At 43.1% G+C, this 24,494-nt stretch overlaps 1 protein-coding gene across 1 annotated transcript in view; it reads left to right on the top strand.

Moving 5' to 3' along the window:
* LOC106580640 (protein furry homolog) overlaps positions 1-24,494 on the top strand; it is a 281,327-nt gene that overhangs the window by 219,433 nt on the left and 37,400 nt on the right. Inside the window, exons 50-57 of the mRNA XM_014161918.2 lie at positions 173-349; positions 1,688-1,852; positions 7,027-7,101; positions 8,045-8,218; positions 17,184-17,384; positions 17,956-18,105; positions 19,151-19,317; positions 19,623-19,830. Of these exons, the coding sequence (XP_014017393.1) occupies positions 173-349; positions 1,688-1,852; positions 7,027-7,101; positions 8,045-8,218; positions 17,184-17,384; positions 17,956-18,105; positions 19,151-19,317; positions 19,623-19,830 (1,317 nt within the window). The remainder of the gene's footprint in view (positions 1-172; positions 350-1,687; positions 1,853-7,026; positions 7,102-8,044; positions 8,219-17,183; positions 17,385-17,955; positions 18,106-19,150; positions 19,318-19,622; positions 19,831-24,494) is intronic.

The following is a 24,494-nucleotide window of genomic DNA, read 5'->3' as shown; positions in this document are numbered from 1 at the left end:
TGGAGGATTCTCCTCCAAAGCTTTGCTTTATGGTAGCTTTCAGGAAGCCCTGTCTTTATGCTTCTTTGATAAATGAAAACAGTTTTGACGTCATATGGTGGATATCTTCTAACAGACTCTGTGTGTGTCTCTCTCTCGTTGTGTGTGTGCTCTGCCTGCACACGCTCTTCAGACGGCCCACTGGAGGGAAGCCCTGAACATCCTGAAGCTAGTGGTGTCCCGGTCGGCCAGCCTGGTGCAGCCAACGTCCCCCCACAGCGAGCTGGCCCACCTGGACCTCCAGGTGTGGGAGCGCTCCTCCAAAGCCCTGCCCGGGAAAACACTGGACTTTACCTTTGACATCTCTGAGGTTAGTCAGACATCAATGGTTCTTAAGATCTGTTTCTCTCTCTTTCGCTCTCTTTTGCTCACTTTCTGTCTTACTTTCTCCCACTCTCTCTCTCTCTCTCTCACTCACTCTTTCTCCACTCTCTCTTTCTCTCTAACTTCCTCTCACTCTGATGTAATGTTTTCGCTCCCTGTCTGACAGCCAAGCCACGGACAAGACAGGGTTTGTTCTGTGCATGAAGCTGTTCTGTGTTAAAGACTGCTTCCCAAATGGGAAGCATATATTCCCCATATAGTGTAATACTTTTGATCAAGGCTCTGGTCAAGTAGTGCACTATTGGGAATAGGGTGCCATTTATGTCAAAGCCAAATGTTTGTTGTTATAAGCATGAAGGGCACTTAGAGGAATGTTTACTGTCTCGCGTTTTCTTGTACTTTTCCTGTGTTTTCCAGGGTGTGGTACTGGTGTGAGACTGTTGATGACTGGATCTGTTTTGGACAGGAAACATGTCTTTCCTTCCAGTTAATTACAGATTATGCCTTTTAATAATGACCCCAGTAGATTAGCAGGAAAGCTAGAAAAGTACACACACACACACACACACACACAGTAAACACTTTCAGCCAGTCTGGGCAGAGCTAGACTAGAGAGCGATGTTGTGAGGGCTAACAGACAGACAGACTGGGAAGCGATGTATGATTTATGTATGTCTGGGAACCAAACAGGCAGCTATTTGTGCGGTTTATGAATGGCAGGAAATATTGTCAGACAGGGCTGCTGCCGTCCTTTGTGTGGGAATCAGGGAGGAGGAGAGTAAACTGGGCTGGGGTGGAGAGGGAGTGAGCTCCAGCCAAACAGAGAGCATTACAGCCTAGAGAGGAATGATTGGACAAACTTACCTCTTGTTTCTCAGACAAATTCCTCAGTATTTTTAGACGAAAGGGGGTAGGGAGAAAAACACAACAGAAGAACAGCCTGTTACCAGAGGCACATGGAATCTGTGTAAATTGACTGCAGGTGGATTGAATAAGCTAATTTAGCCAAGCTGGGGGATATCTTATTTTCCTAATGTGCGAATCTCTCCTGCTCGGTAATTGAGCTGCTGGGGCTATGAACGGCTGCCAATGGACAGTGCTAAGGGCTTAACAAACGCTGCCTGGTAGGTGTTGAAATATCGTTGAGCGGCTGAATAGTTGGCCTGCTGCGTGTCCTGGCTGGGAGGGCTAGACTGGAGCAGCCATAGGATAGAGGAATGGGAGCTGTCCAATCATGAACTTACTGCTGCAGAGACACTCCGGTTCTGCTCTAAACCTGTGCTCTGTGTGTGACTTACTAAGGTCCCTGCGTGTGTGTTTGTAGACCCCAGTGATTGGCAGGAGGTATGAGGAGCTGCAAGGTTCTCCAGGCCGGGAGGGGAAAAGCCGGGCCATAGCTGTGACCTGCAGCACCTCCTCCACCTCCTCGGGCTCCACCTCCAACAACGTCCTGGTTCCAGTCAGCTGGAAAATACCCCAGTCCTCTCAGGTCAGTGTCACCCTTTCTCCTTCTTCTCCCGCAGTTTCTCAGGTCAGCCTCCCCTTTCACCCTTCCTCCGCCAGTCTTTTCAGGTCAGTGTCCCCCGTTCTCCCCCTTTTCCACCACTCCTCCAAGGTCAGTCTCCCACTCCACCCCCAGTCCTCTCAGGTCAGTGTCCCCTTTACATTTTACATTTACATTTGAGTAATTTAGCAAACACTCTTCTCCAGAGCTATTCCAGGAGCAATTATGGTTAAGTGCCTTGCTCAAGGGCACAATCAACAGATTTTTCACATAGTCATCTCGGGGATCCGAACCAACAACCTTTTGGTAACTGGTCAAATGCTCTTAATCGCTAGGCTACCTACCACCACCTTCTCCCCCAGTCCTCCAAGGTCAGTCTACCCCTTTCAGTCCGCTCAGGTCCCCCTACCCCAATCCTCACAAGTCAATCTCTCCCTTTCTCTTCCAGAATGTTACCTCTATCTAGCCTGGTCACTAGTTCCTGTTTGTGCTTTAGCCAAACCCTCACGTTTCTTGTATACCATGGCAAGGACCACTACAGAGGAGTTGGCTAAAGCACACCCAGATCTGGCCTCCAGGATTATTGCGATCAGGAAGCGAGAAATAACAACAAACATAAAAAGTAAGAGTCAATGTAGCTCTGGACCAGGGCATAGTGTGCGCTCCTCCACTAGTAGTGTCCAGTAGTAGTGGAGAAACGCGCACTACCCCCTGGACCAGAGCTAGAGTCAGGGGCGCCACTTTGGTTTTTAGAAGTGGGACATCTAAAGCTCATATCCTGAATTTTTACACGATCCAATATGCTGTCTCCATTTTGAACAAAAAGTAAGCAAAAATGCCCACAGTCATCACGCTAGGTAAGAGATCATTATTAAATATGTTTCAGTGATTAATAAGACTGACCTAGATCAAAGGTAATTCAATAATAAATATTGTGTTGGACCTTTAACCAATAGACTAACAAATGAACAACTCTTGAAAAACTACAGTCTTTTGATTGACATTATTAAGACAACCTCTATGTCAATTTTCAGCCACATGCACGCCCGACCCCCATCAGTCTAGTCAATAACTCCCCTCTCTCCCAACACATGTTCCCACCTTTATTTTTTGAGACTGGAAGCTTGGAGGGTGGTGCTTGGAATCATTGTTCTTCCTCTGTCAACCATGGCTACCTGCAAGGAAACATGTGCCGTCATCATTGTTTCGTACAAAAAGGGCTTCACAGGCAAGGACATTGCTGCCAGTAAGATTGCACCTAAATCAACCATTTATCGGTTCATCAAGTACTTCAAGGAGAGCGGTTGAATTGTTGTGAAGAAGGCTTCAGGGTGCCCAAGAAAGTCCAGCAAGCGCCAGGACCGTCTCCTAAAGTTGATTCAGCTGCGGGATCAGGGCACCACCAGTACAGAGCTTGCTCAAGAATGGCAGCAGGCAGGTGTGAGTGCATCTGCACGCACAGTGCGGCAAAGACTTTTGGAGGATAGCCTGGTGTCAAGAAGGGCAGCAAAGAAGCCACTTATCTCCAGGAAAAACATCAGGGACAGACTGATATTCTGCAAAAGATACAGGGATTGGACTGCTGAGGACTGGGGTAAAGTCATTTATCTGATGAATCCCCTTTCCGATTGTTTGGGGCATCTGGAAAAAAGCTTGTCTGGAGAAGACAAGGTGAGCGCTACCATCAGTCCTGTGGCATGCCAACAGTAAAGCATCCTGAGACCATTCATGTGTGAGGTTGCTTCTCAGCCAAGGGAGTGGGCTCACTTACAATTTTGCTTAAGAACACAGCCATGAATAAAGAATGGTACCAACACATCCTCCGAGAGCAACTTCTCCCAACCATCCAGGAACAGTTTGGTGACGAACAATGCTTTTTCCAGCATGATGGAGCACCTTGCCATAAGGCAAAAGTGATAACTAAGTGGCTCGGGGAACAAAACATTGATATTTTGGGTCCATGGCCAGGAAACTCCCCAGACCTTAATCCCATTGAGAACTTGTGGTCAATCCTCAAGAGGCGGGTGGACAAACAAAAACCCACAAATTCTGACAAACTCCAAGCATTGATTATGCAAGAATGGGCTGCCACCAGTCAGGATGTGGCCCAGAAGTTAATGCCAGGGCGGATTGCAGAGGACTTGAAAAAGATGGGTCAACACTGCAAATATTGACTCTTTGCATCAACTTCATGTAATTGTCAATAAAAGTCTTTGACACTTATGAGATGCTTGTAATTATACTTCAATATTCAATAGTAACATCTGACAAAAATATCTAAAGACACTGAAGAAGCAAACTTTGTGGAAATTAATATTTGTGTAATTCTCAACACTTTTGGCCACGACTGTACACTAAATTGACTGTGCCTTTAAACAGCTTGAAAAATTCCAGAAAATTATGTCATGGCTTTAGAAGCTTCAATTGACATCATTTGAGTCCATTGGAGGTGTACCTGTGGATGTATTTCAAGGCCTACCTTCAAACTCAATGCCTCTTTGCTTGACATCATGGGAAAATCTAAAAAAATCAGCCAAGACCTTTTTTTTTGTAGACCTCCACAAGTCTGGTTCATCCTTGGGAGCAATTTCCAAATGCCCGAAGGTACCACGTTCATCTGTACAAACAATAGTATGCAAGTAGAAACACCATGGGACCATGCAGCCATCGTACCGCTCAGGAAGGAGACGCGTTCTGTCTCCTAGAGATGAGTGTACTTTGGTGCGAAAAGTGAAAATCAATCCCAGAACAACAGCAAAGGACCTTGTGAAGATGCTGGAGAAAACAGGTACAAAAGTATCTATATCCACAGTAAAACGAGTCCTATATCGTTATAACCTGACATGCCTCTCAGCAAGGAAGAAGCCACAGCTCCAAAACTGCCATAAAAAAAGCCAGACCACGTTTTGCAACTGCACATGGGGACAAAGATCATACTCTTTCGAGAAATATCCTCTGGTCTGATGAAACAAAAAAAGAATGGTTTGGCCATAATGACCGTGGTTATGTTTGGAGGAAAAAGGGGGAGGCTTGCAAGCCGAATAACACCATCCCAACCGTGAAGCATGGGGGTGGCAGCAACATGTTGTGGGGGTGCTTTGCTGCAGGAGGGACTGGTGCACTTCACAAAATAGATGGCTTCATGAGGAAAGGAAAATTATGTGGATATATTGAAGCAACATCTCAAGACATCAGTCAGGAAGTTAAAGCTTGGTCGCAAATGGGTATTCCAAATGGACAATGACCCCAAAAATACTTCCAAAGTTCTGGCAAAATGGCTTAAGGACAACAAAGTCAAGGTATTGGAGTGGCCATCACAAAGCCCTGACCTCAATTCCTATAGAAAATGTGTGGGAAGAACTGAAAAAGCGTGTGCGAGCAAGGAGGCCTACAAACCTGACTCAGTTACACCAGCTCTGTCTGTTACAACTTCCGCCGAAGTTGGTTCTTCTCCTTGTTCGTTCGGCGGTCGACGTCACCGGTCTTTTAACCATCGCCGATCCACCTTTCATTTTTCCATTTTGTTTTGTCTTGTTTTCCCACACACCTGGTTTACATTCCCTCATTATCTGACGTGTATTTAACGCTCTGTTCCCCCCCATGTTTGTGTGTGGAATTGTTTGTTGTTTCGTGTATGTGCACGTTAGACTGGTTTGCGCTGGGTTATGTCAACCCATATTGTATTTAGTGTTCTTAGTGCCGTGTGTTTTTGTGCGCCGAAATAAAAGGCTCCGTTTGCTACCCAAATTCTGCTCTCCTGCGCCTGACTCCCTTACAGCCAGCTACGCATACCCTACACTGTCAGGAGGAATGGGCCAAAATTCACCCAACTTATTGTGGGAAGCTTGTGGAAGGCTCCATGAAACGTTTGACCCAAGTTAAACAATTGAAAGGGAATGCTACCAAATACTAATTCAGTGTATGTGAACTTCTGACCCACTTGGAGTGTGATGAAAGAAATAAAAGCTGAAATAAATCATTCTCTCTACTATTATTCTGACATTTCACATTGTTAAAATCAAGTGGTGATCCTAAATGACCTAAGACAGGGAATTTTTACTAGCATTAAATGTCAGGAATTGTGAAAACTGAGTTTAAATGTATTTGGCTAAGGTGTATGTAGACTTCCGACTTAGACTTAAACTTCTGAGGCTAGGGATGACCTGGCTGTTATAGCTACTCGCTAACATTGCTTATTCATTCATCTCAGTTGGGAGGGGATGAAACATTACCTAACATTACATGTCATTTACAATACTAGCTCAGCACTGCGAATAAACACTAGTGTGTTTTTTTTTCTGTAAAGTTAAACAATTGTTACCTTTCTAGCTACATCAGTCAACTAAAGAGTAACCAGTTTCTGATCTGCTTCCTTTTACAACTTGGTGAAAGAGTGCAACATGTACACACTGAACTATGCTCAACTCTGCCGTGCTGGTCTCTTTTTTTTTTTTTTGTCTCTTTTTTTAATCATGATAAAACTGGTAGAGGGACAAAAATGCAATTTCAGAATGTGAGGGGGCTGTTTGGAGTGTTTAGACATCTGGATTTAGGACCACGCGGACACCACAGAACGGGCAGACAGGCTGTGTGATGGCAAAGCTTCTGGAAGGCTGGCTAGACCAGCACGGCAAAGTTGAGCATAGTTCCATGTGTATGTGTTGCGCTCTTGGCTAGAGTCGACGATAGTTCAAATCTTCATAACTTGTGCATAAGGAGTGATGACAGAAATATTACAGTATATTTCTGTGTACTTTAAGTAGAACAAACACATTCCTACGGTGTTCTAGTTATCCAATGTTTACAGTGGGCAGGAACAGGGTAGTCTTTTTAAAGGAAACAACAGAAGTAAAACGAGTCTGTAGGTTAAAGGAAATTTTACTCAACTATCTTTTAGTATTTTGGTCTACTGTTAATACAATCACAAAATTGTGCATGTCAGCAGCCACGTTTTCAAGGTAGAGACCTTTCGGTACGGTTATGATACATTTCCTTGAAAGAGATGCAAGGTCAGATCATGTTTTTATTTTTATATTGACGTAATCTGTTTTCTTGCGTCGCTGTCCTCTCAGAGGTCCTACTCCACAATCTGAACAACGCAGCTCTGCTCTGCTCTGGTGGGACGTCACCTCACTTCTCTCTTCTCTCCATATCTGCAGAAGAGAACACGGGAGAAGCTGGTGAATGTGTTGTGTCTGTGTGGACAAGGAGTGGGGCTCACCAAAAACCCTTCGGTGAGACACACACACACACACACACACACACACACACACACACCACGCAGTTAATGTTGAGTATTCATAAAAGTGCATTTTTTTTTTGTTCAGAATCACTGAGAGACAGCAGCAGTCTTATCACTTATTCAACAATTAGACACACTAATTTTGATAATGGCCTACTCATATTGCAGACATTTTGTGAAAGTTATACACTGAGTGCACAAAACATTAGAAACACCTGCTCTTTCCATGACATAGACTGACCAGGTGAAAACTATAATCCCTTATTGATGTCACCTGTTACATCCACTTCAATCAGTGTAAATAAAGGCGAGGAGACAGGTTAAAGATTTTTACACCAAATTGAGAGACTGATTGTGTATCTGTGCAATTCAGAGGGTGAATGGGAAAGACTTAAGTCCCTTTGAACTGGGAATGGTGGCAGGCGCACCGGTTTGAGTGTGTCAAGAGCTGCAACGCTGCTTGGTTTGGCATGCTCAACAGTTTCCCGTGTGTATCAAGAATGGTCCACCTCCCAAAGGACATCTAGCCAACTTGACACAACTGTGGGAAGCATTGGAGTCAACGTGGGCCAGCATCCTTGTGGAATGCTTTCGACACCTTGTAGAGACCATCCCCGATGAATTGAGGCAGTTCTGAGGGGGTCCAACTTATTATTATAAAGGTGTTCCTAATGTTTTGTACACTCAATGTGTATGTTGAAGGGTTAAGAATGATGTGTAACCAATGTCATAGTAGTGCCTTAAGATTGTGTAACATGACCGGCTATTTAATATGGACGACGTTTAAAAAAATTGATTTACTAATAATGTTGTTTATGCACTGATGAGAATTATATTTGTTTGATTTGAATTGTAGATTTAAGCATACTTTTTTATGGAGTGGGGTACTCCCACGTATGCTTTTAACTCACCCCTATGTATCCTCCTGTCCCCAGGTGATCTTCTCCAGCTGTGGCGAGCTGGACCTGATGGATCTGCAGCCCAGCCTGGTGTCATCTGAGGAGGGGACACAGGAGCAGGACAACAACATGGAGGACACCACATCCGAACAACAATTCAGAGTCTTCAGAGACTTTGACTTCCTGGACGTGGAGCTAGAGGAAGGAGAGGTGAGATTGGTTGAGTGATTTGATCATTTAAAAACATAATTCTAATCACGCACTTGGATGCAAGGCCCTTGAAATCATTGAGGATAAACACAAAAAACCCCAGCTTATTACAGTTTATTTCCAGTGTGGTCCTCTGGTTTAAGCAGGCAAGCTGACTGTCAGGGCTGAGAATATGACTAGCTTAGTGGTAAAAGTGTGGAAGGGTGGAAGACGTGAATGCATTGGCCAAATCACTCACAAGTTGCTCACCTTGGTGCACCCATATAAGTTCTCTGGATGTACCTTCTTGCTCAGGGGATTTTGGAGTAAGATATCTATGGGTTGGCCCTGTAACAATGGGGGGCAGTGTTGCAGTGCACAGACGTACTCAGTGTGTAGTGCTGTTATGGAACCTCAGTCTTCCAAACCTAATGATAGAGGTAAAAAAATCATAAAGTACTGTGTACATTTTATGACACTAATGTACTACATTATTGGTGCTATCATATTTTCTATTAAATCAGAGAGCTGGACACTTTCTCAATCCCAAATGAGTGTCTCAAACATACGAATGGAATTATTAGAAGGGGAATCTCCATTCAACTCAATGAAGCCATAATGGGTGGCCCTTTCTAGTAATTATATTTCTATGGTCTCAACAGATCTCTAGGACACTTTGTTGTGTCTACTTTGATTTCTTCTCTTCTATCCTCTAATGTAATGTGGGTTTATTTTTTTCTGTTTTTGTCTGTGCCACCATCTAGGAGATCCAGGTAAGTTCAGTCATGTTACAATGCAATGCAAATACTGTATTGTGTAGATGGAATGTAGTGGGATGTAGTAGTCTATGGATGCATCGCAAACAGTACCCTATTCCCTATATAGTGCACTACTTTTGACCAGAGCTCTAAAGTAGTGCACTACATAGGGTGGATTCTTTCCCTATGGGGGTGTGTGATACTGTGCATGCTCACGCACATGTTTGGAGTGTGTTCAGGGTTTACTCACCCTAATGTTAAGTCAAGTCCTCACTCAAGCCGTTACAGTTCCTGTCAGGGCCTGTGTTCTTAGTACTTCCTGTCAGAGGGATACTATAGCATCATGTAGCTCGGACGTGACCTAAAAGAATCCAATCAACACACATTACACACAACCTTCCATTCACTGGATATGAGCAGACTTATTGCTCTTAAACGAGTAGTATGCAACTTAATAATTAGCTGTTGATCACTGTTGAGGTAACGTCCTAAATGCACCCTATTCCCTACACAATGCACTACTTATAGATTCTTCTCCATTTATGTTGCATCTGCTCAGATTATTGTTTAATATCAGTCATGTACAGTGAATTATGCTAGAATAGCATTGATTTTAATACATGTCAATAATTTTCATAATAATAACACTATGTACATATGTAGAAAAACAAAGAGGGCAAACCCTACCCCATCTGTCAGCCCAGCTAGCAACAAACGTTCCCAAAACTTTAGAGAACTTTTCCTTCAGAGTCTCATTACGTCATTACCTAACATTTTCATTGCAATGTTCCAGTGATGTGCAAGAACTGTTTTCAAGAGACCATTCGTCCCACCTGGCCAACATCCGGTGAAATTGCAGAGTGCCAAATTCGAAATACAGAAATGGTCAAATTAACCTCTCTGGGCTAGGCGGGACGAATTCGTCCCACCTACGTAACAGCCACTGGCAGCCTGTGGCGCGATTTTCAAAACCTTAAAAATCCTATTACTTCAATTTCTCAAACATATGACTATTTTACAGCTATTTAAAGACAAGACTCTCGTTAATCTAACCACACTGTCCGATTTCAAAAAGGCTTTACAACGAAAGCAAAACATTAGATTATGTCAGCAGAGTACCAAGCCAGAAATAATCAGACACCCATTTTTCAAGCCAGCATATAATGTCACAAAAACCCAGAAGACAGCTAAATGCAGCACTCACCTTTGATGATCTTCATCAGATGACAACCCTAGGACATTATGTTATACAATACATGCATGTTTTGTTCAATCAAGTTCATATTTATATCAAAAACCAGCTTTTTACATTAGCATGTGACGTTCAGAACTAGCATACCCCCCGCAAACTTCCGGGGAATTCGCTAACATTTTACTAAATTACTCACGATAAACGTTCACAAAAAGCATAACAATTATTTTAAGAATTATAGATACAGACCTCCTCTATGCACTCGATATGTCCGATTTTAAAATAGCTTTTTGGTGAAAGCACATTTTGCAATATTCTAAGTACATAGCCCAGGCATCACGGGCTCGCTATTTAGACACCCGGCAAGTTTAGCACTCACCATAATCATATTTACTATTATAAAAGTTTGATTACCTTTTGTTGTCTTCGTCAGAATGCACACCCAGGACTGCTACTTCAATAACAAATGTTGGTTTGGTCCAAAATAATCCATCGTTATATCCGAATAGCGGCGTTTTGTTCGATGCGTTCCAGACACTATCCGAAATAGTAAAGAAGTGTCGCGCGCATGGCACAATTCGTGACAATAAAATTCTAAATATTCCATTACCGTACTTCGAAGCATGTCAACCGCTGTTTAAAATCAATTTTTACGACATTTTTCTCGTAGAAAAGCGATAATATTCCGACAGGGAATCTCCTTTTCGGCAAACAGAGGAAAAAATCCCAAAGGCGGGGGCGGTCGGGTCACGAGCATAAGCCCAGTGTCCCTTGATCGGCCACTTGAGAAAGGCGATAATGTGTTTCAGCCTGGGGCTGGAATGACGACATTCTGTTTTTTCCCGGGCTCTGAGCGCCTATGGACGACGTGGGAAGTGTCACGTTAGAGCAGAGATCCTTAGTAAATGATAGAGATGGAAAAGAAGTTCAAGAAATGGTCAGACAGGCCACTTCCTGTAAAGGAATCTCTCAGGTTTTGACCTGCCATTTGAGTTCTGTTATACTCACAGACACCATTCAAACAGTTTTAGAAAAGTTAGGGTGTTTTCTATCCATATGTAATAAGTATATGCATATTCTAGTTACTGGGTAGGAGTGGTAACCAGATTAAATCGGGTATGTTTTTTATCCAGCCGTGTCAATACTGCCCCCTATCCTAAACAGGTTAAACATACATAAAAATACAAGTGTTATACATCAGCTTAAAGATGCACTTCTTGTTAATCCAGCTGCTGTGTCAGATTTCAAAAAGGCTTTACGGCGAAAGCATACTATGCGATTATCTGAGGACAGCACCCTGCTTACAAAAGCATACAAAGATTTTACAACCAAGTAAAGGAATTACAAAAGTCAGAAATAGCGATACAATTAATCACTTACCTTTGATCTTCATATGGTTGCAGTCACAAGAGTCCCAGATACACAATAAATGTTTGTTTTGTTCGATAAAGTCCCTCTTTATGTCCCAAAACTATGTTTTATTGGCGCGTTTTGTTCAGTAATCCACTGGCTCAAAGGCGGTCACGAAATGCAGACGAATACATCCTAATAGTACCGGTAAAGTTTGTTGAAACATGTCAAACGATGTTTATAATTAATCCTCAGGATGTCTATTGTCTAAATAATTGACAATATTTAAACCGGACAATAGCGTTTTCAATAGAAAGGAAAAATAACGAAGGGCACGCAATCGGTCACGCTTGCAAACCAGCTCTGCTTCTTTCTGCAGTCCACTGAAAGCATGGTCTCATTCTTCCTCATTTTTCAGAAAACAAGCCTGAAACAATGTCTATAGACTGTTGACATCTAGTGGAAGCCATAGGAACTGCAATCTGGGTCCTATCCCATTACATGCTGTATAGGCATTCAATTGAAAAGTACCCACATCAAAAAATATTTTTGCCTGCCATATCAGTTCTGTTATACTCACAGACATTATCTTAACAGTTTTGGAAACTTTGGAGTGCTTTCTATCCAATACTACCATGCATATCCTAGCTTCTGGGCCTGAGTAACAGGCAGTTTACATTGGGCACCTCATTCATCCAAAATTCAAAATACTGCCCCCTACCCAAGATACGTTAATGTCAATCAGAACTTACGCAGAATGTGGTTACCATTTTCTCTGAATATTCAATATTAATGTTCTAGACATATTTCATGGGATCGTTGTAAGAGCATTCATGTATCCAGTTTTGTTAGGGTTAGGAGAATATTTAATCAACGTCACACCAAACATACACAGAACATGGTTGCCATGTTCTCAGAATATAAGTAATTCATTTTCTAGATAGGTTTCATGGGAACGTTGCAAGAACTCTCCTGTGTCCAAGGACGTTTAAAACATTGGACGTTCTGTCATGGTCCCCTGGAGGTTTTTGTCTAGTTCCCAGCTTTTTCCAGGGACTTCCCTAAATACGTTTTTAGGCGTATGCCTGATGGTCCCAAAGAAACGTTCTCCGGAAGAAAAATACTTGTTTCTTTACACACCACCCCTTGTTATGGTTGCCGAGACCATCAAGGCCCTGATTGGTGAACCACTTATCCATTCACAGCTTTTTGTCTGTTTGCAAGGTTAGGGACACCCACACACACAAACAGTACTTTCAACACGCAATGTTTTCAACTTACATATTTGAAACACTTTGACATACATGATTATATTGTGCATGTTCATTTACAGTGCCTTCAGAAAGTATTCACGCCCCTTGACTTTTCCCACATTTTCTTGTGTTACAGCCTGAATTTAAAATCGATTAAGTTCAGATTTTTTGTCACTGGTCTACACACAATACCCCATAATGTCGGAATGGAATTATATTGTATTTATATTTTTACAAATTAATACAAATTAAAAGATCCCTTGAGTTAATTATTCAATTCCTTTGTTAATAAGGCAAGCATAAATAAGGTCAGACTGAAAAATATGCTTAATAAGTTGCATGGACTCACTCTGTGTGCAATAATAGTGTTTAGCATGATTTTGTAATCATCTCTGTACCCCACACAATTATCTGTACGGTCCCTCAGTCGAGCAGTGAATTTCAAACACAGATTCAACCACAAAGACCAGGGAGGTTTTCTAATCCCTCCGAAAGAAGGGCACCTATTGGTAGATGGGTAAAAATACAAAAACCAGACATTGAATATAGTGAAGTTATTAGTTACACTTTAGCTGGTGTGTCAATACACACCCAGTCATTTAAAAAATGCGGGTGTCTTTCCTAGTTGCCGGAGAGGAAGGAAACCCCTCAGCGATTTCACCATGAGGCCAATGGCGACTTTAAAACAGTCGTTTAATTGCTCTGATCAGAGAACTGAGGATGGATCAACATTGTATTTACTCCACAATACTAACCTAATTGACAGACTAAAAAGAAGCCAGTACAGAATACAAATATTCCAAAACATGCATGTTTACAATAAGGCACTAAAGTAAAACTGCAAAAGAAATGTCAGTGTCCTGAATACAAAGTGTAATGTTTGGGGCAAATCCAACACAACACACCACTGAGTACCACTCTTCATGTTTTCAAGAATGGTGGTGGCTGCATCATGTTAACGGTATGCTTGTCATCGATAAGGACTAGGGAGTTTTTTTAGGATAAATAGAAATGTAATAGAGCTAAGCACAAGCAAAATCCTAGAGGAAAATCTGGTCGTGCTTTCCAACAGACACTGGGAGACAAATTCACCTTTCAGCAGTACAATAACCCGAAAGAAAAGAGAAACTCGCACACTGCTCTTGCTAGTATTACTGTTCTTTATTAAGCTTATGTATCAGCCTCAAGGCCCTCGTCAGAGCTTTTAATAAAGAACAGTGATACACTGAAGTTACCAAGACATTGAATTTTCCTGAGTGGCCTAGCTACAGTTTTGAGTTAAGTCGGCTTGAACATTAATGGCAAGACTTGAAAATCCCACGTTGTAACACAACAACAAAAAGTCAAGGAGTGTGAATACTTTCTGAAGACACAGTAGTTACTATTACCTGGGATTTGAACTCAGATCTTGGGTCATGGCATTCTGATCTTCTTGCTACTCCACAATGTGTGTCAGTTAATCTGATTTATTGTCTCATCATTGATTTGATTGACTTATTTCATACATTTTAGGGGTTGTATGTTTTATTTATCTCATGTTGGTGGGCATATTAGTCTGTTTAATGTTACTCCAATGATAAATAAAATAGTTTTGATTTAGTGTACTTTTTACTTCAAAGTTTTACAATGTAGGTCAAATCAGTCTTTGACGGTGGTGTAGCAGTAAGATCATAATGCCGTGAACCGAGAGGTTAAAAAGTGAAGAATAATAATTACTGGAAATGAACATGCACAAAGTGTCAAATATGTAAGTTGAAAACGTTGTATGTTGAAAGCACTATTTGTGTTTGTCCCTAACCTTGCCAACAGAAAAAGAGCTGTGAATGTATCAGTGGTTTACCAATCAGGACTTTGATGGGCTCAGCAACTGTAACAAGGGGTGATGTGTAAAGAAACATGTTTTTTTTTTCTCCGGAGAACATTTCTTTGGGAGCATCAGGGAATGTCCTAAAAACGTATTTGGGGACGTCACCGGAACAACCCGGGAACTAGACAAAAACCTCTTGGGGACCATGACTTTACATTTCAAATTTTTGTCATTTAGCAGATGCTGTTATCGAGAGTGACTTACAATTTAGCTAGGTGAGACAACGCATCACAATCATATCAAGTACATTTTCCCTTAACAAAGCATTTATCAGCAAAGTTAGTGCTAGTGGGAAAGACAAGTGCATTTTGATTTATTTTAATTTGGGGGGGGGGGTTCGGAGGCATTTACTATACTCTTAAAAGAGGTAAGATTTCATGCGATTTTCGAAAGATGGGCCGGGACTCCGCTGTCCTGACTTTTTAGGGGGAAGCTTGTTCATCCGCATAGCAATGATAAGAGAGACCATGTGAGGATATGACCGAGCCGAGTGACTTCGAAAAGAGGAGAGAGCCTAGAACCGAGCCCTGGGGGACACCAGTAGTGAGAGCACGTGGTGCAGACACAGATCCTCGCCACTCCACCTGCTAGGAGTGACCGTCCAGGTAGGATGCAAACCAGGAGTGAGCCCAACCCTGAGAGGGTGGAGAGGAGGATCTGATGGTTCATGGTGTCGAAGGCAGCGGGTAGACCTAGAAGGATGAAAACAGAGGAGAGAGTCTGCTTTGGCAGAGCGGAGAGCCTTTGTGACACAGAGGAGAGCGCTCTCAGTTGATTGAGTCACCTTGAACCCTGACTGGTTAGGGTCAAGAAGATTATTCTGTTAGAGATAACGAGAGAGTTGGTCAGAGACTGTACGCTCAAGTGTTTTGGAAAGAAAAGAAGGGATACTGGTCTGTAGTTTTTAACGTCAGAGGGGTCAAGTGTTGGTTTCTTGAGGAGGGGACCGACTCTGGCCATCTTGAAGTAAGAGGGGACGCAGCCAGTGGTCAGGGATGTGGGGAATGGGAGAAGGTCATCCGGAGTTGGTCTGGAGAAGGCAGGAGGGGATGGGGTCAAGTGGGCAGGTTTTCAGGACATCACTAGTCGCAGGGTGTGAGTGAGTATTTGACCTATGTTTTAAACGTCCTTGGACACAGGAATGTTCTTGCAACGTTCCCATGAACATTCATATCTTTATAGTCTGAGATCATGGCAACCATGTTTGGTGTGACCTTGATGGAATATTCTCCTAACCCTCATAAAACTGGACACATGAATGTTTATGGAACGTGTCTAGAACATTAATATCTTTATTCTGAGAACATGGTAACCACGTTCTGGGTAAGTTTTGTTTGACAATAAGGAAATGTTCTAACTCTAATGTCAACATGCTAAATAGTTTCTCAGGAGGTTTTTGCTAACATACATATAATGTTCCCCTAACTAATGGAAAACTGGACACTGAAACATCAGGGGAAGATTATGGGTAACATTACAAAAACATTCTCTCTCCCTGGAATTGTTAGCTGGGACTGCAGGCAGGCTCAAACAGATCTGGGACCAGGCTAGCCCTCGCTTTCCACCAGAGTAAAATATGATGAATCTAGTCAGTCACCACAGGTCCAGGATCTGTCCTGCCTGATGTGGTGACCTGGACTGTATTCCAAATGGCACCCTATTCCCTTTATATTGCACTACTTTTGACCAGGGCTCATAAGAAAGTAGGGTGCCATATGAAATGCAGCCCTGAGGAGGCTGGTTGGAATGTGGACATTGGCTGACATTCTCCAGAATCGTGACCTGATGGAAAGTAATTTGGCATCTGAACTGGTGTAGGATGAAGTTGCCACTAGATGCATCTTGGGTCAGTTTTGCATTTTTCCCCTGTAATGGTTAGGATTGGGGGATTGGAAGCTGTACCTAGAGGAAACTTCACCCAGGAGGATCTGAAACAAGACTGAAGCCATTAGGCTCAGGGGATAATACTACACAATATTTAGGAAGTCCAAAAAGCTCCCAGCGGAGTCAAACCCAAGTTGTTTTTCAGTTTTCGTTAAGAGGGCTGTTTTGATCTGATCTGTTTGAAAGTTTATGTTATGATGCACTAAAAGACTACTTTTTCACGTGACTGTGCCAAACCGTACTGTGCTGTCTTGGATATTTTCTGTTCACATGGTCCGTCAGCACGGTTCCAGCAACTGTGGTTGAATGTGTAACCATGCTAGGGTAGTACATCTCAGCTTGGCTTGTATCACCTCCGCTCAGTAGTGTGAAATGGTATAAGTGAGGCTGTTGACATTGTCATTGGGTAACTCTCCCATGAAGATCAGCCTTCACTTACACTGCATGGTCAAGTATTTGTGGCTGCTGGTTACTCTGTGTGTGTGCGCATGGGTGTAGACCCTTGTGTGTGCGTAGACGTGTGTGTATGTGTACACATGCATGGGTGTAGACCCCTTTGTGTGTGCATGTGTGTAGACCCCCTTTGTGTGTGTGTGTGCGTAGACCCCTGTGAGTGTGTATGTGTGAGGTATCTGGCTCTGTGTCGTCTAGTTTCTTAAAGCTGTGTGTATCGTCCTTGCAGGGGGAGACGATGGACAGCTTCAACTGGGGGGTGCGGAGACGCTCCATGGATAGCCTGGACAGGAGTGACATGGTGCCCCTGGATGACAGTGAGCTGTCCAGCAGCACACCCAGCCTAGGCCAGTTCACCCACCAGGACTCAGAGGAATCCTCAGAGGAAGAGTCCATCACCGCCAGCCAGATCCTCTCTCACTCCCAGGTGGTACGTCTCTCTAACCACAGACCTAGGATCAGATTACCCTACCTCCCCCCCCAATCCTAACCTTAACTACTGGGGGGATTAAATAATATCTGACCATGTATAAACGGTTACAATTGCTAGGACTCAACCAGGAGGCATGCTCTGCTGCTCTGTGCTTATCTCATACAATTCTGCTCAAATACTTTGTGTTTATACTTTTGTGAAATGGTTTTCTCTGCTCTCACAACAGTTGCCTCGTGCATGATGTCCTGACTAGCAGATCTGGGTTCAAGTAGTATTTGTTTTCTTCCAAGTACTTCAAGCTCGATCAAGTTCATGGAACCAATGGAATAGTCCCAAAAGTGCAAACCTCGCCCATCTGGCACTGGTTGAAGTAGTATTTGTTTTCTTCCAAATACTTCAAGCTCGATTGAGCTCGCCTGGTGCCATGGAACCATGGTAGTAGTCCGAAAGTGTAAACCTCGCCCGGTCACTCAATCCAAATATTTGAAAGAAGGCGAATACTATTTTAACCCGGATCTGATGATTAGACTGGAGGAGGACTCTGAGCTGTACTTTTGTCTCGTTGCAGATTGTGAATCTCTCCCCCACCGAGGAGGTCAATCAATTGGACTCTCTGTACACCTCCATTGACAACTCAGCCGCTGACCCGCCTCTTCCCCCTTTGCACACCCGAACGTCCAGTTTCGAGGTCTCGCTGGCAGAGAATTCAATGCCGAGGGTAAATAAGGACTTCAGAGTGTCTGAGATATGGGCGCCCACTCACTCCTATTCCTCCTGTCAATGCTGCCAAATAATACAATTATATCCTATCCTTTCACAGTTCGATTTTAGCGATAAGTGTTGCTGTTTCTCAATAAGGTATTATGTGTATTTCTCTGTGAATCTTCAAGATTTTCACCAGAGAGGATATGGCAGGACCCAGTGTTTAGTCTTCAGCTTCTAGTTAGCTGCATGTCACAGCTAAATCTTCTAATAGCTGTTCTAACACCTATTATCTAATGTGTTGGGTCATGGGCTGGTTGGTGCTGCAAATGCTTCCATTTATATTCTATATTATCTTTTGAGGAATAGCATTGCTGTGTTCTTGGGGTTTTGTGGTTGTATGGTAGCAAGGTGGTTCTCTTTCTGTGTCTGAAACAATTGGCATAATTTGCACACACTCGTGAAAACATAACCAAATGTGAAATTTAACACAGCATAGAGCATCTTTGTCCGTTGGAAAGGTCAGTATGCCTATCATTTATTCCTAATACTGTACTTTCAAAAAATGTCTTACCTTTAGGAGGAAAGTGTCATAATTGTGAGTCATTCTCATCATTAAGCAATATTATGCATATTCCCCCAAAAGCACATCATCAAGAATATTTGACTGCATATAATAATAATAATGGATTCATGGAGTGCTTTAACACTTAGGTCTCTCAGGGATTTACTGTCACTCACTGGATTCCGTCAGTAGAACACCATCAGTGTTGTATTAAATTACATAGACCAGTGTTGTCCAAACCTGGCCTCAAGTACCTACAGCCGGTTTTGAAGTACTGGAATAGATCAAATTGGCTGGGGGTACTACACTGAGTCTGCTTCCCAAATAGCACCCTATTCTCTATATAGTGCACTACTTTTGACTAGAGCCCTATGAACCCTAGTGAAAGTAGTGCACTACCTAGGGAATAGGTTGCCCTTTGGAACACAGCCTGATATTGACCGTCTGATGCCGGCACTTCGAGTAAGTCCCTCCCTCCTTTCCTCTCTCCCTCTAGGCTGAGATATCAGTAGAAGACGAGGACACGAACATCCATGAGGATGACCTGTCCATCAGTGACCTCCTGCCGAGGTTTGACTGCAGCGGCGACAGCTTCAGCCTGGAAAATCTGGCTCCGGGAGACTACCGAGAAGAACTGGACCTGGACTTCAGCGCACTGCCCAGGTACATAGCACTGTTCAGGTCAGTTAGAAGAAAACGTGGTTAATGAAAGTGTTTATAGTGCTTTATACATTTTAGGCCAATAAATGCTTATTAATTGTAATGGAATTGGTCATAAAGTGTGATCATGAAAGTCTAATCAAACCTGCAATAGTGCTTTTGTCAGTATTTATACCCTTTTCATACTACTGAATGGTAAAATAATATTATGTAAGCCAGCACAATATGGTTCTGGTCAGCATGAGGGTCTGAAAAGTGTTTTGGAGTGCTGCTATTTCTTGATGTGTGTGCCTGGTTTACCCCACCAGTCTCGGCGAGGAGGAAAGAGACGAGCTGATGGAGTCTCGTTCTTCCCTTCCTCCGTCACCCTTCTTCTCGGCCATCCTGGCGGCATTCCAGCCTGCGGTGTGCGATGACGCCGACGAGGCGTGGCGGAGGCACATCAACCAGCTGGTGTCCGACTCAGACGGCTCCTGCGCCATCTACACCTTCCAAGTCTTCTCCTCCTTCTTCCAGGTAGATGGTGGATTCACATTGCTCACAACCTGTGCTCTCCCCCCTGTGTGTTTCTTTTTTACAGCATGTGAAACAGGCTACCACCAATGATGCTATCGAGCACAGTGTTAAAGCTGGCTAGCGAGAGCTTCCCTTTTCTGATTGGTTATCACAAAGTTGTGTTCCTGAAATTCGCAACTATAGTTGCCAACAGTCAAATCTTAGAATGTTGCTTCGTGTCTCCTTCCATTGAAAATGATATATTTATTTTTTCTTGTTGCTGAAACTAGTAAACCATCTGAATCTATCGTAACAGCCAAAGAGACCTTCCGGTACCGCATCAGGACCTGGTAATACAGATCCCAGTCTGCATCTCAAAAGACACCGGTTGTGTCCCAAATGGCAACCTATTCCCTGTATGGTGCACTACTTTTGACCAGGGCCTATAATCAGCAATTAAGTGTCCTATCTGCCATACTATGTCAGTCAAACCGGACTACAGTGCATTCAGAAAGTATTCAGACACCTTTACTTTTTCCACATTTTGTTACGTTACAGCCTAATTCTAAAATGGATTAAATAAACATGTTTCCTCATCAATCTACACACAATACCCTATAATGACGTAGTGAAAACAGATTTTTAGACATAAAAATAAAAAACAGATACCTCATTTATTACATAAGACTCGAAATTGAGCTCAGGTCCATCCTGTTCCCATTGATCATCCTTGAGATGTTTCTACAACTTGATTGGAGTCCACCTTTGGGAAATTCAATTGATTGGACATGAGTTGGAAAGACACACACCTGTCTATATAAGGTCCCACAGTTGACAGTGCATGTTAGAGCAAAAACCAAGCCATGAGGTCGAAGGAATTGTCTGTAGAGCTCCGAGACAGGATTGTGTCAAGGCACAGATATGGGGAAGGGTACCAAAAGAATTCTGCAGTATTGAAGGCCCCCAAAAACACTGTGGAACCACCAAGACTCTTCCTAGCTGGCCGCCCAGACATACTGAGTAATCTGGGGAGAAGGGCCTTGGTCAGGGATGTGACCAAAAACCCGATGGTCACTCTGACAGAGTGACTTTGATGGTCACTCTGACAGTTCCTCTGTGGAGATGGGAGAACCTTCCAGAAGGACAACCATCTCTGCAGCACTCCACCAATCAGGCCTTTACTGTAGGGTGGCCAGACAGAAGCCACTCCTCAGTAAAAAGCACATGACAGCCTGCTTGGAGTTTGCCAAAAGGCACCTAGAGGATTCTCTGGTCTGATGAAACCAAGATTAAACTCTTTGGCCTGAATGCCAAGCGTTTCGTCTGGAGGAAACCTGGCACCATCCCTACGGTGAAGCATGGTGGTGGAAGAATCATGCTGTGGGGAATTTTTTTCAGCAGCAGGGACTGGGAGACTAGTCAGGATTGAGGGAAAGATGGACGGAACAAAGTACTGAGATCTTTGATGAAAACCTGCTCAGGAAGGTTCACCTTCCAACAGGACAAAGACCCTAAGCACACAGTCAAGACAATGCAGGAGTGGCTTTGGGACAAGTCTCTGAATTTCCTTGAGTGGCCCAGCCAGAGCCTGGACTTGAACTCGATCGTACATCTCTGGAGAGACCTGAAAATAGCTGTGGAGCAACACTCTCCATCCAACCTGACAGAGCTTGAGAGGATCTGCAGAGAAGAACAGGAGAAACTCCCCAAATACAGGTGTGCCAAGCTTGTAGCGTCATACCCAAGAAGACTCGAGGCTGTAATCGCTGCCAAAGGTGCTTCAACAAAGTACTGAGTCAAGGGTCTGAATGCTTATGTAAATGTAATATTTCGTATTTATTTATTTATTTATTTAAAAATTATGGGGTAATGTGTGTAGATTGATGAGGTGGGAAAATGATTTAATCCATTTTAGTGTAAGGCTGTAACGTAACAAAATGTGGAAAAAGTCAAGGGGTCTGAATACTTTCCAAATGCACTGTATGTCATTACACTGATGTTTAATTTTTTAGGATACCCATTTGCTATTGAACATGCAGCAGCTACTCTTCCTGTGGTCCACATAAAAGTTACAAATACATAAAGTACAGACAGTAATAGACAAGAACAACATAAGATATTACATTAAATTCAAAATACAAAAATAAGGGTTATACACTGAACAAAAATATAAACACAACATGTCAAATGTTGGTCCCATGTTTCATGAGATGAAATAAAAAAATCCCTGAAATTCTCCAGACGCAAAATGTCTGTTCTTCCATGGCCTGCATACTCACCCATTGCGCGTGTTTGGGATGTGATCGACTTGTACAACAGCATGTTCCCGTTCCCGCCAGCATCCAGCAACTTCTCACAGCCATTGAAGAGGAGTGGGAAAACATTCCGCAGGCCACAATCAACAGCCTTACCAACTCTATTCAAAGGAGATGTGTCGCGCTGCATGAGGCAAATAGTGGTCACACCGGATACTGACTGGTTTTCTGATCCACGCCCCTACCAACGGATGCATATCTGTTTTCCCAGTCATGTGAAATACATAGATTAGGGCCGAATGAATTTATTTAAATTGACTGATTTTCCTTATATGAACTAACTCAGTAAAAACACAAAGACAACAACTAATCATATGTACATATTCTTATATACAGTACAGTTAAATTAGATCTTTAGAAAGAGGAGAGGCGTGTGATAAAATATGTTTTTTAAAGCTAAACTTGCTTTTTACCTGAGTAACCTCTGGTGGCAGAGCATTGCACGATGGCATGGCTCTGTACATAACTGAGTGACGCATTAAATATTTTTGGGGGTTTGGTACCTTGAAGAAACACATTGTGGTGTGTCTGGTCTGTTTGAAGTCTATGCAAATAGATTATAAAGTGGTTAGGCATTTTCAACACACAAATGTTTCTTAAAAAGACTAGAAAAATGGCGCCGAAGAGGATGGCTGACGTTTTACATGCCCGTAATAAATTGTGCTATTTTCTTCATTTTTTTTTGCGTTGTTTGTAACTTTTTTATTTTTTTAACTTATTTCATAATGTTGCTGCTTTCGTCTCTTATGACCGAAAATAACTTCTGGACATCAAAACTGGGATTACTCACCACGGACTGAAATAAGTTTTTTTCTTTAACGAGTCCCACAAGAAAGATATACTACTCTCCCTGGAACAGGCCCAGATTCACATCATTTGCATGAAGAAAAGACGGAGAAAAAGAGGACGCAGATCAGGCTGCCTTTTGAGAATCCGTAGGCGAGTGAGTAAATTCCCATTGCCATCAATTCTACTTGCTAACATGCAATCATTGGAAAATAAAAATGGAATACCTACGATTATCCTACCAACGGGACATTAAGAACTGTAATATCCAATGTTTCACCGAGTAGTGGTTGAACGACTACACGGACAATATAGATCTGGAGGGATTTTCAATGCAGAACAGAGGAGCTACGCCTGGTAAGACGAGGGGTGGGGGGGGTGTCTTTTTGTCAATAACAGCTGGTGCGCAATGTCTAATATTAAAGAAGTCTTGAGGTATTGCTCGCCTGAGGTAGAGTACGTTATGATAAGCTGGAAACCACACTATCCACCAAGAGACTATTCATCTAAACTCAGCAAAAAAAGAAACGTCACTTTTTCAGGACCCTGTCTTTCAAAGATAATTCGTAAAAATCCAAATGACTTCACAGATCTTCATTTGTAAAGGGTTTAAACACTGTTTCCCATGCTTGTTCAATGAACCATAAACAATTAATGAACATGCACCTGTGGTACGGTCGTTAAGACACTAACAGTTTACAGACGGTAGGCAATTAAGGTCACAGTTATGAAAACTTAGGACACTAAAGAGGCCTTTCTACTGACTCTGAAAAACTCCAAAAGAAAGATGCCTAGGGTCCATGCTCATCTGCGTGAATGTGCCTTAGGCATGCTGCAAGGATGCATGAGGAATGCAGATGTGGCCAGGGCAATAAATTGCAATGTCCGTACTGTGAGATGCCTAAGACGGAGCTACAGGGAGACAGGACGGACAGCTGATCATCCTCGCAGTGGCAGACCACGTGTAACAACACCTGCACAGGATCGGTACATCCGAACATCACACCTGCGGGACAGGTACAGGATGGCAACAACAACTGCTCAAGTTACACCAGGAACGCATTATCCCTCCATCAGTGCTCAGACTGTCCGCAATAGGCAGAGAGAGGCTGGACTGAGGGCTTGTAGGCCAGTTGTAAGGTAGGTCCTCACCAGACATCACTGGCAACAACGTCGCCGATGGGCACAAACCCACCGTCCCTGGACCAGACAGGACTGGCAAAAAGTGCTCTTCACTGACGAGTCGCGGTTTTGTCTCACCAGGGGTGTTGGTTGGATTCGCATTTATCGTCGAAGGAATGAGCGTTACACCGAGCCCGGATCTCAATCCCATTGAGCACGTCTGGGACCTGTTGGATCGGAGGGTGAGGGCTAGGGCCATTCCCCCCCAGAATTGTCTAGGAACTTGCAGGTGCTTTAGTGGAAGAGTGGGTTAACATCTCATAGCAAGAACTGGCAAATCTGGTGCAGTCCATGAGGATAAGATGCACTGCAGTACTTAATGTAGCTGGTGGCAACAGCCCCCACCCCCCTTGTTCATGGACACATTATTCAATTTATGTTAGTCACATGTCTAAGGAACTT

This window comes from Salmo salar, chromosome ssa20 (genome assembly GCF_905237065.1).
Source record: "Salmo salar chromosome ssa20, Ssal_v3.1, whole genome shotgun sequence".
NCBI classification, from domain to species: Eukaryota; Metazoa; Chordata; class Actinopteri; order Salmoniformes; family Salmonidae; genus Salmo; species Salmo salar.
Note: the sequence above shows the minus strand (reverse complement) of the source record. Positions and strands in the feature narration are given on the sequence as shown.